Raw genomic sequence first — 16438 nt, forward strand, 5'->3', positions numbered from 1 at the left:
ATCTCCATGACATGTAACCCATGCTCGGCTCTTTTAGTGGTTGGCCTGTAGTTTTCTTCCATATAATGCAAATTGGGCAAGCTACTGTTGGACAGATGTCAGATCCGAGGTGAGTTTTCTAGTAACTTCTCTCCACTACAACCAGGCTGCATTTACTCCTGCTGGCACTTGGTTGTGGTTTGCTGGAGGAGACCTAGTGCAGATATCAAAACATGTTTGTCTTTATTTGGTCCTCACCGCTAACTGGTGGAACCGACTTCTGGGCATGTCTGCAGGTATTCAGTCTTCTTAATGTTTAGGCAAAGGTCAAACTGACCAAGATGACCACTGAATACCTGGACTTGATCGTGAAGCACAATGTCATCAGCACAGAGTAGTGGCCATGGTGCATTACGTCTCGTTTGATCGTATCCATGATCCATACAACATCACAGAGGGCCACAGTTTGTCCCAGAAACACTACACCCTGAGTGGGACAACAGCCCACCCACACGGCCCAGTCCCACCAGAACAAATTCACCTAACCTACACACCACCTTTGAGGATGTGGGAGGCAAACAAGCAGACTGCACACAGACAGAGGGCTAAGCCAAGGCCACTGATCTGAGAGGCCAGCACTGTGCCACCATTAATGAAGCCGAAAACACAAAGTGGAAGGACTCTGCAGCCTTCATTGCACGTTCTACACATCCTTACTTGGCACCTGAACAGAAAAATAGGATTTTGAATGGCTGGGAAAATAAAAAAATAAAAAAATCGTTAAGCATAAAGAGCCTCTTCAAGCTCAGAAAAGGACAGAAACCTGCAAGTAAAGTAATACAAGGTGTTTATTCCTCTTCCCTTTAGGCACGGATTAAGATTTTATGTTAAAGATGCACCACATAAATTATTCTTTATCACAAATTCTTCATCCTTTGCTATGAAATCTACCAGACGTATAAAGCAAACAAAATCAGAGTGCAATACTTTGTGCCTTTACACATTAAATAGCTTCACCTAGATTTACTTTCACAGCAAAGTGCCTCTGTACACATACATTTCCAAAAAATAAAAAATAAAAAAAAGCAAGTCAGAAACTGGTTACCGTACTCCAAATGCAAAGGCTTATGGGTCGTTTCTGTTCTTCTCATTTGCACAAATGGGAGGCACTGTGACACAGCAGTTAGCGCTCCACAACCAGGTTCATAAATCTGGCCTAGGATCTCGCGAGTTCTCCTCACAAACCACAATGCCAGTTAAGTATAAATTACCATGAACGCGGGTGTGCAAAAAAGTTTGCCACATCCAGGGTTGGCTCCTACCTTGCATTCATTAAGATAAGCAGGTTAGAACATGGATGGCTGAAATGGTGTGTTAACACTGAATTGAACTGTGAATCCTCAAACCTGGCAAATCCAAATTTGGGGTCACGGGAGGCCTGAGCCTATCCCAGCAGCACTGGGCACAAGGCAGGACACAACCCTGGGCAGGGCCGGCTGTAACTGTGAGGCATTCCTTTGGTTTTCTTATATTAAAATTCACGTCAGAGAAAACTGGGATATCCCAAAGAACTTACCGGGGGGATTTCAAAAATTAATTTGCAATCAATCGATGGAGCATTTCATTAAGCAGTTTCTGACTTGCTTGAAAATTCATTCATCTTTCAAAACATAACTTTAAAACAATTCGAAAAGAAAAAAAAAAAAAAGCCTGCAGGATTCATAAAAAGAGTTAAAAAGGCGTTTTCTCCAATCAGAAAGTTCCAAAGTTGCAAAACAACAAGCACACTTGAAGTGATTACAAGTCTGAAGAGGTAGTGTCAGCTGAATGAACTAGGCATGCCTGTCTGCCTCGACACACGACCATTTCAAGTGAATAAAAGATGCACTTTAAAATGTAGAAATCTCAAAAATAAAAATTATAAAAATAAATAAGTTCATTTAACATTTGAAAAAGTTAAGATTTTTTTTTTCTTCATTTTTAATACAAGTCTCATTTTATGCGGTATTTCAATATATATATCATTTTTTTTTAAATTTAGTCTCTTAAACTAAATAAAAAATACAGTTCATTTAAAATAAAACATTTTCATAATAAATATAAATACTCCACAAAGTAATACTATCTTCTTCTGTCTCTTCAAAATGCACCAACTGGGCCCCCAAGCCTCGTTTGAAAAACCTTTTAGAAAGGCGGGCCGGTTCTCCTTTTTTATTTGCATTTCAACCAATTGGTATAAAAATAAATATATGTGAACATTTCCAATTAGCAAACGTCATGAGCCCACCAGGATTTCCATAATGTGGTCCAGATCATTTAAGTCTGTAATACATATCTGAATGCCATTCGAGGAGGGAGAGATGCACGTAGGAAAGGATTTCATAGTGTCCTCTGAAGAAGAGACTGGAGACCGTGGAACCGGAAAGGACATGACGGTTGAAAAGTCCGAGGAATCGTACATAGAGGTGTCAATGTCCTCAAAGATGTCGTCCAGGGCAAGGTCTGTAAGGTAGCTGGTAGAATTACTAATTTCAAATGAACCAAAGAGGGAGTCGGAGGATCTTGAGTCCACAGGCTGCTCGTCACCATCATTCTCGTAAGAGGGAGAGCTTGAGAAGCACAGCTCCTCACTGTCAGAACATCCTAGACAAGCTGGAGCTGGGTTCACGTCCTCCACAAATCCAGCCTCTCGTAAAATGGCAGAAACCGAAGATGACATGGTATTGTCGGTCACTGAGCTATTATTAGGATAAACGGGGCTTTCAAGTAGCAAACTATGCAGTTCAGGGTTATGTGCAGGTGTTGCTGGAGGATTTCCGCCATTGTAGGTGCAGGAGCTTCCATCATATATGGCCGCTAGTGTAGACTCTCCTCCTTCTTGCCGCATTTCTTCTTGGATCTGCCTTAAAGTGTTTGCAAGCAGAACTGAACGGTGAAGGCTCGGCTCCACTTTCATGTGGCAGCTCTGCAGTTTACTCAGGCACATGTTGAGGACCAGCTGTCTCTGCTGTGGATAAGGTAACGATGAGCTGGAATCAAAGGCACCTGACGTTTCAGCAGCCATGATCTCTTCGTCGTCTTCTAGTTTACGCTTCACTCCTCTACTCAACATGTATCTGAAAAACAGAAACATAAAAAAAGACTTTCTTATAATACAAGCATTCCTTTGGATAATATGTGCTATATCTAGCAACAGCCCCGCCAATTTGGATCTTACAAAAAACAAAAAAAACTTTGAAAAAATAATTTCATAACATGTTGAACATACAAACTATCAGCAGGATTATTGTTGCTTCATTTGTTGTCAGTGTAATAAAGAGAAAGGGGATACTACATTGTACCTCACACAGAAGCCAACTCCCAATTTTTGGTTGATACAACACAAGTAAGCCCGTGATTCGCTAGCGAATCGGATATCCAAGAATGGCAATCAGTTTCTGTTCCGTCCGATATCTGGATGGATGACATATCATGGAGGGTGGGTGCGTCTGGGGAAACGTCATTTAATTACATACGCTTATCTGTAGTAAAGCAGTCTCGTTTTGTGGAGACGTGATTCCGTTGCCTTTGCTGACACCAACTGCTGGCAGAGTGGAGCACAGCAAGTTCAGCCCTGCGTCCATATCCGGTTTACGCCGTGTAGTTTGGACGTCTGGGGATTCCGTACTGTAATACTGTAATGTGATTCACATATGCGCTGAATCCTCTCGTTCTTGTTTTCTCTGTGGCAGGCCCAGCGTTCATATCCGGTTTACAACCTTTTTGGTTTTCTCTGTGGCAGGCCCAGCGTTCATATCCAGTTTACAACCTTTTTATTTTTCTCTGTGGCAGGCCCAGCGTTCATATCCGGTTTACAACCTTTTTGGTTTTCTCTGTGGCGGGCTCGTTGCAGTGCTGCAGTGAGCGTGCGCCTCGATGTGCTGCAGTGAGCGGTTTACAACCTTCGGTTAGTAATATGGATATTTTTAAATATATTCATAAAAATCACATTCTAAATTTCATAAGCGATAGTCAATCCCCCCCCCCCCCCCCCCCAATTAATTGTTAAAAAGAGACACCTGCTTAACACAAAATAATGCAAGGATAAATCTTTTACAAAAAGGCACTTTTAGGTAATGCACTTTAGTTTAGGAAGCAGAGTGTAGGACAGACATGCTCATGAGTTGCTTATATGCACATTTAACCATCAGGTCAGCAGCTGAGAATACTCCCTCCTAACGGTGAGAGGCATGTTGAAATAAGACCCTGTCCACGCTACATTTTTCCTTCACACTACCCCCCCCCCCCCCCCCCCGACGTTTTCAACCCCTAAAAAACAGACTTTCGAAAACGCTCTCCAGAGCTCGCCGTTTCCATATAGATGGTGGAAAACGCAAACTCTAATCATGTTCCGATTTGCTCATGCTTATAGACGTGGCCCTTCCCAAAGTGGAACGTCTCACTCATTCCCTTACTGGTCACCCATCACAAAAGAAACAGATTATTTAAACACAGCGAGCTTAGAAGAGTTGCTTTCCTTGACGCTTGTTGTGTATGCATCCAACTTGCGCTTAGTACAGTCTGAATGCTCTCGTTCATGCAGAAAAGGCAAATAATTTATTGGTTGCAACAGTTTTGAATTAAATCCCGTGGCCAGCTGCGTTACCACTGTAGTAAACTCACAAGCCAGTGAAAATAACTGCCTGACAAGCTCGTATCAATATGTATTAATTAAATGTGAGCCATTCAGTAAGGAGGAGCGCATTATGCAGCAAAATTAGTAACGAGACTTTTAACGAAGCGGACAGGTGTCAACGCAGCCAAGTTCTCAAGAACACAGGACAGAGACATGAAAGTGCAATGTAGTGAAGCGAAGAGAAAGACAAATACGGGCATGCATTAATAGAATTTATATTTTTTCTCTATTGTGTTACAAATGCGCTTGGCCTGCTTATAATCAATCCTCACTCAAACATGAAGCTGACCACTTTAATATTCGTGGTGTTGACTTTTTAATTAATTTTTCGCCTATTCTGAAGACTAACTTTGAACTGCACATCAATGTGTAAAGGGGCAATTTGCTGTGGTTCCTTAAAGAATTTTCTTCTTCTATGCTCTGAGCACACACACAAGTCCTCCATGTGCTGATAAAAAAAGAATTGGACTTTCACAGGGCTCTGAATTCTTCACTACACCACTCCTTCAAGGATTCTTCTGCTGATGTGCACATGCCCAGAGTAGGTCAATGGCGACGTCGTATGTGTTTTCGGTTGTTTTAGTTTGGATGTAGAGACGTTTTGTAAATGATGTGAAGACCCTAGTGTAGAGTTTTGTGTAATAATTCCATTTTTAAATGAAAACACAGTTGTGTGGAAGTAACCCCCAGTCACTGACTCTGACTGCCATTTTCAGGTTTTGTGCTGAACGGATTAGCAACCACAATTTGTGCATTATTATGAATACACACAAACACCTTCTGTGTGAGTTTTAGCTGTTAATTTCTCAGTCATTCATATATAATATAAAATATAAATAATATAAAATATAAATTATACAAGCCATTTTATTGTGATGGCAACTCTTACTTGACTGGCAACACCTTCTGTGTGATTTCCTGGTAAGTACGGTCTTTACTTGTTGGTGCATCCAGTGTGTTAGTTTGCTGTGGTCAGACCTTGTAAGTGGGATTCTGTGGTCTGCTTTTGTATTTCTGCATAGCACTACAGACCTTGCAGCAAATGTGCTCATCCTTTCACTCAAAATACTCCAATTCTGAGCTAAATATGGTATATTTAATCTTGTTAAAAAGGTATCTAATATGCTTCTAGGATCAAAATACAGTAACCAGAAATGTAGTTTAAATATTACCTATATCTATGGAAATTAAAAAGTGCAAGTCAATATAAGTCTATCAGGTGCTACAAGGCAGCAAGGACATTTAGATTTGCATTGGGATGCATATCATAGAAATCAAGAAAACTGTTGTTTCCTTTTCACTCTGGATGATTTTAAATTGAACGATGTTTAATAATTAACAACTATAGTTTACAATCCAAAAGAGGGAAAAAAAAACAAAAAAAACACACACACACACACACAACAACAACAGCACACCAGCTTGGGCAAAATGGTAACACAAATAACTCAAATTCTGTTCACTTTTCATTGGAAGTATTGTAAAGGTGTATTTAAAGTGACAGTTTTGCTTGTTTACTTGGTAGCATGAAGTGTATGGGGGGAAAAAGCCCCTCATGTCTTGTTCCAGTATCATCCATATTACACAGAAATGTAACAAGATGGTTTTATTTACATGGAGCATGACTTAACTGGCTTGAGGAGGATGGATGGATGGATGGATGAATGAATGACTGATGGCAAGATGGGGAAATCTACACAACAGCTGGCTGACACCACACACAGCAGATCACTGTTCGGTTGTACTTGTTGAGGATTGGTTTAATTTTGTTAAGGCTGTTAAACAATGTTCTTTTCAGAATGTTGTCAGAATGTGAGGCATGTAAAAACATACATGCTATGAACCAACTCTCACAAGCCAGAAATATTTACTAAGGCCATTTTCTATTTAGAATAATAAAAACTAAAAAAAAAAAAAAAAAAAAAAGTGAGTGCAAGAAGCAACTAGCTTACAAGAAAGTCCATTTGTTATAACTGAAATAGCAAAACCAAATTAAAGCAGTCAACTGCACTATCCAACTACATAAAATGCATTCAGCTGAACGTGACTTGTGTGGCTCCTTTCTTCACCTGCAATTTCTGCATTCTGTTTCAGTTTAAGCCATTGTGGTATGCAATCTGGGACAGCATGCAAGTAAATGCAGAGTTTGAAATGGAGACTGAAGACTCTGAGCGCTCAAGTCGCAGACAGCTCGAGAATGGACACTTGCAGAGGTGGCAATTATGGCTGTGTGACTGCTTGTTCATGGTTAGAGGAGCTGCTATACGCTGGCTCTTGCTTTCACTCTACTCTCTCAGTAAACAAATACTCTGAACTATCAGGCAGCCAGACTGCACATAAAGCTGCCTTGAGAAAAGGAAAAATGATAGTAGCAGGATTATTATTCTGAAGTAATTTTGACTAGATTCTCTTTATTCATTGTGGATTTATTTTAAAGCAGTTTAAAAAAACAAATGGGCACTGCATTGTGGTGGTTAGCATCTCCATTTCACAGATTCAGTGACCACACTAGAATCCCACACCCATCCTTGTTGGCTTGAACAACAATATTTATTTGCACATTTTCATACAAATAATCTAGTTCAAAGTGCTTTACATGATGAAAAAAACAGAAAAAAAAGTCAAATTAATTAACATAGAATAAAAGTAAAGGTCCGAGTGAAGTCTGAACAACCTCCTCCTATTCGTCGCGACTTTCCTCTGGATTATCTCGTTTTCTTTCCAAATGCTCAAAGTCCGGTAAGTTCAAACAGTGGTTCTAAAGTTTCTCTATGAGAGTGTGTGACCCTTACATGTCCAAAGCATTTTCCTGCCTTGGACCCAGTCCTGCTGGGATAGGCTTCACTTCCCTTATCAATACTAAAACAGATTAAGTGTTTTTGAAAATATACTATAAAAGTGAAGTGTGGGGTTTTTTTGGGGACATATTCACCACACCACATGCTAAAAATGTTTAAGAATAGGTTTGGATATTCACATTCAGTAAGAGAAGCCAAAATAAATTTAAGTTATCAAGCAAACGTTCACTTTCTATGCATAGCTGCAGCAAACCTTGTCACATGTTGGGTCACCTTTAGTACATTTTATTATGTCAGACTGACTAACTAATAGCATAAACTATTAAATATACTATTAACTATAAACAAGGAAATCTATTTTAAAACATGACTAAAGCCTAGTCAGTTTGGGACACGCCATTTGTTTCTGCTTAAATATAGTAAGCTATGTGGTAGCACCAATTTGGAAATTATGTCTACAAATAAGCACTGATTGCCAGAGCAACACATTAAATGGATACAATTTCAATACAAATACAGTCAAGTCCAAATTAATTTTAAAAAAGAAAAAAAAAAAAAGAGGGTCAAGGGGAAGAAAAAAAAAAAAGAAAAGAAAAAACTAATCACACAAGCACCTGTGAGAAATAACGTATTTTGCCAGTATACATTTTCATTTAGAGCATCTCTACTCATGTTGATCAGCATATGCAAGTACAAAATTTTACTGTAGTACGTATGCGTGACAAACCCTAGAACGGCTGGCTGGAGCCAAAAAGGGGAATCTGCATGGAGGCAGTGGCTTGTTGCTAAAACATACTACTGCTTCCCTCAAAACAAGGAACATGCAGATTCCAGGAGGTTCTCAGGCGGCCAGTCTGATCACAATCAGTTACTCTGTACACTTAGTTCAGTTTTTGGTCACCAATGAAAACATGCTCAATTAAACCTGAATTTCTGTCTAAAGTCAAGCCTGAAAATTAAAACGTATTTTGCAAGGATTACTTTAAATAGTGAATTCTATGACATCTTAACAAAAATGTCACTTTTCCTATTTCTTAATGCATTGACATTAAACTGTAAAACTGCACCATAGTGCAAATTTCTATTCTGAACTGCCTGATCCTAACACCACCATCAAATGAAAGGTGTTCGCCAAAATCTTTTTCTGAATAAATCTAAAATTGTTATTTTAGTTAATTACAATGTGATAAATGGGACAAACACAACTACACTGTAGGTATTAGAATTTTCACTTGTTACAAGAAAACAATCAAACAATATAGCAATGAAATATGAATGAGCTTTACTTGCACAATAGCAGCACCTAAAACACTACAGCCTCTCTTCACTTTTGACACAATTAAGCCTAATTATGCTTGAACACATGATAGTCGGTTCAAGGCTAACTGTACATCCTCAAGTCACATATCCTTCCTAACAGATTGACCTAAACCTTTGTAGTCTTCAAGACGATCTTCCATTGTCTTTGCACCATCCAACATAAATGATGAACGTGCAGAACTGTAGTAGTTGCATATGACTTGACTTAGCAGAGATGGAAAGTCAAACATTGGCATGCTGTCTTAACAGGAGCAAATGAACAAAGGGCATGCTGAAGTGGAAGACGACAGATTAAGAAAAAGAAAGAGAAACTAGATCTGCCTATGAAGAAACTAGACAAGATTTTTGTTTATTGCACCATGAGAAAAATGGTAAAGCAAAGTTGTGTAATGTCAGCGTCACTGTCACACAATTACAGAGGAGTGTGTGTGTGTGTGAAATCTGCACATTCCAATTTCTGCATCCTTTGTACCCTGCATATCTAAGCATACTAGTAGGTTTTGTCCTACTAAACTGGCCAAGTGTGTACTCTGCAATGACCCGACACCACAGGGTTGGTTACTGTTCTTTCATTAGTGCTGCCAGACAGAGTCTAGCCCCTCAGATCCCTAAAGCTGGACTTGCAGGTTTAGATAAATAGCAAAGACAGAGGGAGCAAAAAAAAAAAAAAAATCCACTGTGCGGTCACAGTTAAGTTCAATCTTAAGGGAGAGTTTGACAAAACTAACAATAACAAACTTTACTTTGAACAGGTGGGTCACCAAGAATCACCTGTTTGAAATGCCCATCACACTCCAAGTACAAGGACCTGTGATGGTAGGAGAGAAAAAAATACAAGAAAAAGGCCCATCATGTACCCGTAAGATTACACAGCTGGTGTCTTCTCCCAGACACAGCTCATTAGAATAAAAATCAAATGTTAATATTTCATTAAAAAGCCAAAGTTGCATTTTGATTATGCTTCATAAAATATAATCAAATGCATGGAAATGAGTGCCACAGATAGAGCTGCAAAACCTGAACTAGTAAAGTCAGGGAACAGTAAAATTAAGTTTGGTAAATGTCATGTTGCATTCTTCTTAAATCTGTAAAGTGCCTTAGGCTGATTGTACAGCTATATGCAAAATGCTATAATTTTATACCTTTATAACATCTTATTATATGACCAGAATTATAAAAGATAAAAAAATAAAGCATAAATGCACTTTAATATTACATCAAATATATAATTTTATAATACATCCTATAAAAGCATACAACTACATTAATTGACTTAAAAAGCTTGCACTCGTGCATACGTCCAAGTACATAAACTGTCCATACACAGATACAAATAAAACCGCACCACCTTTACCTACTTTTTTTTTTTTTTTTAAGCATTTTACTTGAAAGGAAAAAAAAAAAAGTAAGAATTTGGAGGGTAAAAAAATAACCTTCATTTTATTTGGCACAGGTAGTACAATGCCTGTGTAATGTACAGTGGAAGCAAGAACGCTTAAATCACATTAATTTTTGTAAGTCTGTATATTCACACTGTACATCTACAAGGATTACTGCCCTTTTAATTTTAATATAAAAATTAACAAGGTGCCAATTAACTGTTTGCACCATTTACAAGAATGTAAAAGAAAAATAACCTGTAATGCACCTAACAACATGAATTCTTCTATTTCATGCAATTATCATTAGCAGAATTGAGCTAAGTGGGTTTAAAATGGTTGTCCAAGTTTATGCACAGCTATCCCCTTGGCTTTACTTCATTGCAAGTCAAATCGCACACTCTGCATTTCCAGAATAGTGGCTAAATTTTAAGACTTGCATGCATGCATGCATGCATGCATGTATGCATTCCTACTGTGTATACTCTATTACCCATGACCTGTTATTTGATTGTTCAAAAGTCTCCCGAATTTTTATTACAGCCATACATCTATAGTACACAAAATATGCACAGGTAACAAATGCCAAAAGATTTTCTGTATTTGGATGCCCTCTGTAAACTACTTATGATAAGGTATTACATACAGTATATGTTTAAAATTTAGAAAAAGTCAATAGTACCAGAATACAACGTTTATTAATAAAAATGTCAAAACAGTTCAATCAGAAGTATGGTCAAATAAATAAACCTCAGCATGTCTGGTGACTACAGCTATCTAATTACCAATGGATGCTACTTACAAAGATGGTGAGCACTGGATGGCAGTTAAAAGGCCAGGCTTTAAATGCATGGAGCAAGACAGATAGACAGAAGAAACAAGTGATGTGCACAACACAGGAGCCACAAAAAAACGATAAGGGGATGGGGGGTGTACTCATATATGGTCTAGAAAGTTACATATTGGATAAAAAGCGCTTGCTACTACAATATTAATGTTGAAGACTTGTGCGAGATATTTCGACACGGTGACCCTTCATGACATTGTGCCAAGAACACCGCCACAGACGGAGACTTTCATATTATCGCCTTGCTGCCTTAAAATTGCACCATTTACATTGGTTACATACGTACTAATGCTACACGCGCGCATGCGCACATTGTGTATCTCTAGTATTCTATAGAAATACTTAATATTTAAGTAGCAAGTGATGCCTGAACACTTTGACGTGCATTAAAAATGTTTAAAAAGTTAGCAAGTTTACTCCACTATCGTTCAAGAATTAAAAAAAATAATAATATATACGTTGCTACGGATTTAACTGCAGAAATCAAGCCTGAGATAAGGTCTGCACCGAGTTCTATTTATATTCAGACTTCTTGTTTTCAACATGATCCCTTTGCCCCAAACCATTTCAAGTCTCCCGCATCTAGAACGGTATTCTACGCTTTCAGAAGAATCCCGAATAACCCACCCACCATTAAAGGGAACTTTTAGGAGGCGATCGTTACAGCCGCGGCCCCATGTCATTTATATGTTAAAACTCTATGGTTGTATTTGTAGCTACTGTAACAAAACGACCCATCTGCAATTCTGCGTTCTTTGTAACTTCTCAAAGGCTAGTCTTTGTCACGATTCCCACTTGAAGTCACAGAAGTGCTTCTGGAATATGGGAGTGTATTCTTCAAACCTCACGCACTCACTTACCTTCCCGACACAGCGAAGCCACTTCACCCGAACCCTTTGCTCGTCGCCATAAAGTTAGCGAGCATGACTAGAAGCACCAAGAAACGCTGCTCTTTAAATTCCGTGGAGCAAACCGTGATCTGCGGCAACACAACGTAGTTAACAGAAAGTGCTATGCAGCAGCTGTCTTCCTCCCCCACTCCTCCTCCTCCTCTTCCCTCCCCCTCCCGACAGCTGACAAACAGGCAACTGCAAAAGCTGGAGACAAACTGACGTAGAGCGCCACAGCAAAGGGGCGGGGACATACACTAAGGGGCGGGGTCAAGGAGGCGAAAAGAAAGGAAAGAGCTAGAGACTGGGGGGAGGAGCACACACGGACGTGCAGATAGCGTGCGAAGCCGTGGGACTGCAGCACCCAGAAAGCCAACAGTCCCGGCGCCACAGCCTTGTCTCGGCTTTCGAATGCGACAGCGCGTTTGTCCCTCCCTGCGCAGCCCACCGCCACCACCCCCATTCCGGCCTCACGTAACTCGCATCAAAGTAAACCGCAAAGCGTCCCGTACCAAATAAACTCAAGTCCTCTGGCAAATGGATGAACACAAATAAATCGGACACTGTTTTAAAATAGAAGCGCTAATTATTGATGTGTACCGTCTCTACACGATAACAGAAAAGTGTTTTTTTGGCATAACGAATAACATCTAGTGGCGTTAAGTTTGAAAGAAAATCTTCACGAAACATTCGCATGTACGCAAAGCATGCTGTATATACCTTGGAGAGATTTTTATGGGAGAATGCACAGAGTGTATGCTGCACATACAACACATTTTTGTACATGAGAATAAGCAACATACACGAGTACACACGCACACACACTTTGTGAATATGCGTTTGTTTGATTATTAATATTTGTATAATGTTAAAGAATTTGTAAGCACTTTTTTCACCTGTAACGTGCAAAAACAGTTCCATGAAAAAGAGCAACAATCTATATTCTTAATCCGTTTATCCTGACGACAGCCGTGGGGGAGCAAACTTTCTGATGTTGTCAGTCAAACTTGCCCATGTTCATTGTGTAGTCACCGCAGTGTGGCAACAACAATGGATTGGTACTGTATTTCAGTATGTTGTAATAATAATAATACATTTTATTTATATAGCGCCTTTTCCATGTTCAAGGCACTTAATATAGCACCTGGACATTTTACACTGGGCACTGCCATTGTCATGCTAATTTTCAGCTGTTTGCTTTCTAAAAGCTAACTACCACATAGTAACACACATACAATTAAATGTCCAATGACAGAAGTACTGAGGCTCCGGTGCAGAATGGCAATTTGTTGTTCTTTACCTCACTCATTTAGGTGGCTCATTATCCTTTACATATATATATATATATATATATATATATATATATATATATATATATATATATATATATATATATATAAAAAAAAACACACACCACACACTGTTACCACATTATATGGAATTCATTTGAGACTTTGGTAGGCTTTCATTTTAATAGGTTCACCTGCAGCTGCTGCTGAAGTTACTCATTTACATGATGGAATGAATGCCCACTCATTCGGTTGGTGAATCGTCCCCAAGCAGATGCAATTTGTTAGTGCCATTACAGTAGCTGAGGAAACATTTACCGGAGGAACTCTAAATAATCACAAGCAATAGTATATTGCATAGATTATGTACCTACAATTCCCTCTATACAAGTTAAAATGCATCATCCACACCTTCCAAATCCTTTACGTGTCCAGTTATACCTTTTTCTTTTCTTTGTTTCAGAGCACAGTGTAGCAAGAGTGTAGCAATGCGACTCTTTTCATTCACAGTTTGAGAAACCTGTGACCATATTGTTACTTTTGAATACGTAAAGCATTGGGGCCATGTTCACATATAGTCCGAGAACCTACGTCATGCCATGTCAGTCAGAACAAACATGCTCACACAGTGTGAGAATGTATACAGACTGCTGACCATCGCAGTCGCTTGTCCACGATTTCTAAAAACCCAACTGTGTATGCCCAGTTTAAAGGCCCACTTTTGTTTTTACTTTCACAAGATGTTTGAAACATTTCTTACAATTTTTGTCCATGCTGACTTAACATCACATAGTTCCTGAAAATATTTTTATCTACACACTTGGCACGTTTACATGTGCTTCAGCAATCCAGTTATTCACAGAAACCCAATTTCTAAAATGTAAACCTTTATTTCGGTTACAGAAAGCGGGTCATTGGCCTCTGGGAAACCTGGTTAACAGAGGTAGATTTCTCCGCTCATAATCCGATAATGTGACCATGTAAATCGATAACGGAGTTACTGTTAAGGATTCTGTAGTATGCACATGTCCATTGCAATGTCAGCTGCTCATTTATTTGCTTCACACATGCTTTCAGCAGCCATAGGTACACAAAATATTTCCAGATACAAACATTCAGGTAATCTTTAGTATTCCTTCTCCTGGCTGAAATAAATCGGTCTCAATATTTCAGAAATCACTAAATTTGCCGATAAGCTGAATGTCCTCAAGAGCAGTAGGGTAACACACAGTAAGTAACGCGCGTTAACTAGTCCGATTATCTTTTAACAGGAGGAGTAACCTAACCCAATACTTATCTTACTGAAGTATAGACACCCACATTATTATTATTCGAACAGCACTGCATCTTGTATATCAAGAAGCACATGTAACAGTACGCCGGTCTTTTGCAGGGCTCAATCACACAGCGAAGAAAAAAAAAAAAAAAAAAAAAAGTTTTCTGCATTCAATTTGGTAACAGAAACCTATAAATAAAGCATCAACTTAAACTTATTTATAAAACACAAAATTATCACAGGTGTCACGTTAATTTTAAGATTCACGGTAACAGATGAGAAGGTTTCACTCTTTTTTGCACAGTTCAATGACACTGGCGCATTTTTGTACTCCAGGGGCCTCATGTATAAACGGTGCGTACGCACAGAAATGTTGCACAAGAACGTTTCCACGCTCAAATCGCGATGTACAAAACCTAAACTTGGCGTAAAGCCACACACATTTCCACGGTAGCTCATACCCTGTCGTACGCAAGTTCTCTGCTTGGTTTTGCAGACCGGCGGCACCCAGCGTCAAAGCAGTGCTACTGTTCCTGTGTGGTTTCCCTTTCTTTTTTAGATCCACATCCCTGACGCGGCTTTATAAATACACTGAAATTAACCGCATATTGTTTATTAGTTTAATGCATCTGATTGTAATTAACCTGTAACAATATAATGGTCCACAGAATGGTCAAACTATTCTAAATACCATAACTGCTTTAGCGTTGTTACTCTCACTGCACCTTCTTCTTCTTCTATCAGCTGCTCCCGTTAGGGGTTGCCACAGCGGATCATCTTTTTCCATATTACTCTCACTGCACCACTCGGGGTATTTATATCACTGTATCCGAGTGTGAATCACAGATCTACAGCGATCGGAAAGAGAATTATCAGTATACAGCATCAAGCACACGCTGCCTCAGCCATTCGCTATTTGAACTGCTCTCATCCGACCAACGTTTCAAAGCCTTTTCTGTTCGGACTTCGCGGTTCACAAACAGTTTCATCCCAAGAACTATACACACACTCAATCAGTCCAATAGTGCTCCTTGTAGAACTGTTTGTACTTGCAAGTTACCGTGAGGTAATTGTACTAATTATACAGTTATAATATTGCACAACCTGAGCCACTTTATAAAGCGCGTATTTACATATGATGACGATATCATTGTTAAGATGAAATGCAGCAAAATATATTTATTATATTATACAGATAAAACTAACTACACGGTGCCGCAGCACTAGCGAGAAACTTGAGCTTCGTTCACGGTTTGTTCCTGCCTCGCGCTGAATCGGCGTTCTACGCTTACAGATGGCTTAACGTCTATTACAGAGCTGATTGTGTAGTGATTGGGTATTTGGAGAAAGAAATAAGGACAGGAATTGGGGGTTAGTACATTTGAAAAAGACAGTAATTCTGTAATAAAGTATTTCATCGAAGGTCACGCATGGCGTAGCAAGCATCTTGCTTAAGACATGAACAATCACTGCGCCACCATGTCCCATGTTTAATAACATGCTTTAACTCTTATCATCATGAAAATGATATCACGTATACTTCTCAGTATTTTAAATATTCAGAGAGCTGTAATATTACGAATGTAATGGATTCTGTGTCCTGTCGGAGGAAGAGCACGTAGTGATTCAGGCACATACAGCACATATAATATCAAATACAAAACAAAGCATTCAACGTGCTACTTTAGTTACGATGGGATTTGAGAAACTAGTAAACAATTTTAAGATGAAGTTTATGATGTTCTACTTTAATGACAAAATAAACTACGCGATTAAAGTGGAAATTTTGAGATTAAAGTTGACATTTCGTGCTTTTTTGACACTGTGCCTTTTTTTTCCCCCCTGTACCCTAATAAGCTTTCATATGACACTCAGACGGTGGGCTATGAGTCACCTTTTCATGCCGACTGATATGTGACAACTTCTTTTTTTTATTTCGGGCACTGTGCGACTTTGTGAACTTGAGCTTTCGAGTTTCTCCGACA

The 16438-nt window shown here is 39.1% G+C and overlaps 1 protein-coding gene across 2 annotated transcripts in view; it reads right to left on the reverse strand.

Annotated features, from left to right (window-relative positions):
- Positions 1-811: 811 nt before the first annotated feature.
- Positions 812-16438, reverse strand: part of si:dkey-177p2.6 (uncharacterized protein LOC568712 homolog) — a 53052-nt gene continuing 37425 nt past the window's right edge. The window contains exons 1-2 of one of the 2 annotated variants that reach the window (XM_028821939.2): positions 11859-12041; positions 812-3095 (exon numbers count right to left, since the gene is read on the reverse strand). In XM_028821939.2, coding sequence (XP_028677772.1) covers positions 2255-3091 — 837 coding nt within the window. In that variant the 5' untranslated portion in view covers positions 3092-3095; positions 11859-12041 and the 3' untranslated portion in view covers positions 812-2254. Of the gene's footprint in view, positions 3096-11858; positions 12042-16438 lie in introns of those variants that run through there. The other variant, XM_028821940.2, reaches the window with a different exon arrangement.

Source organism: Erpetoichthys calabaricus, chromosome 16 (assembly GCF_900747795.2).
Source record: "Erpetoichthys calabaricus chromosome 16, fErpCal1.3, whole genome shotgun sequence".
Taxonomy (NCBI): Eukaryota; Metazoa; Chordata; class Cladistia; order Polypteriformes; family Polypteridae; genus Erpetoichthys; species Erpetoichthys calabaricus.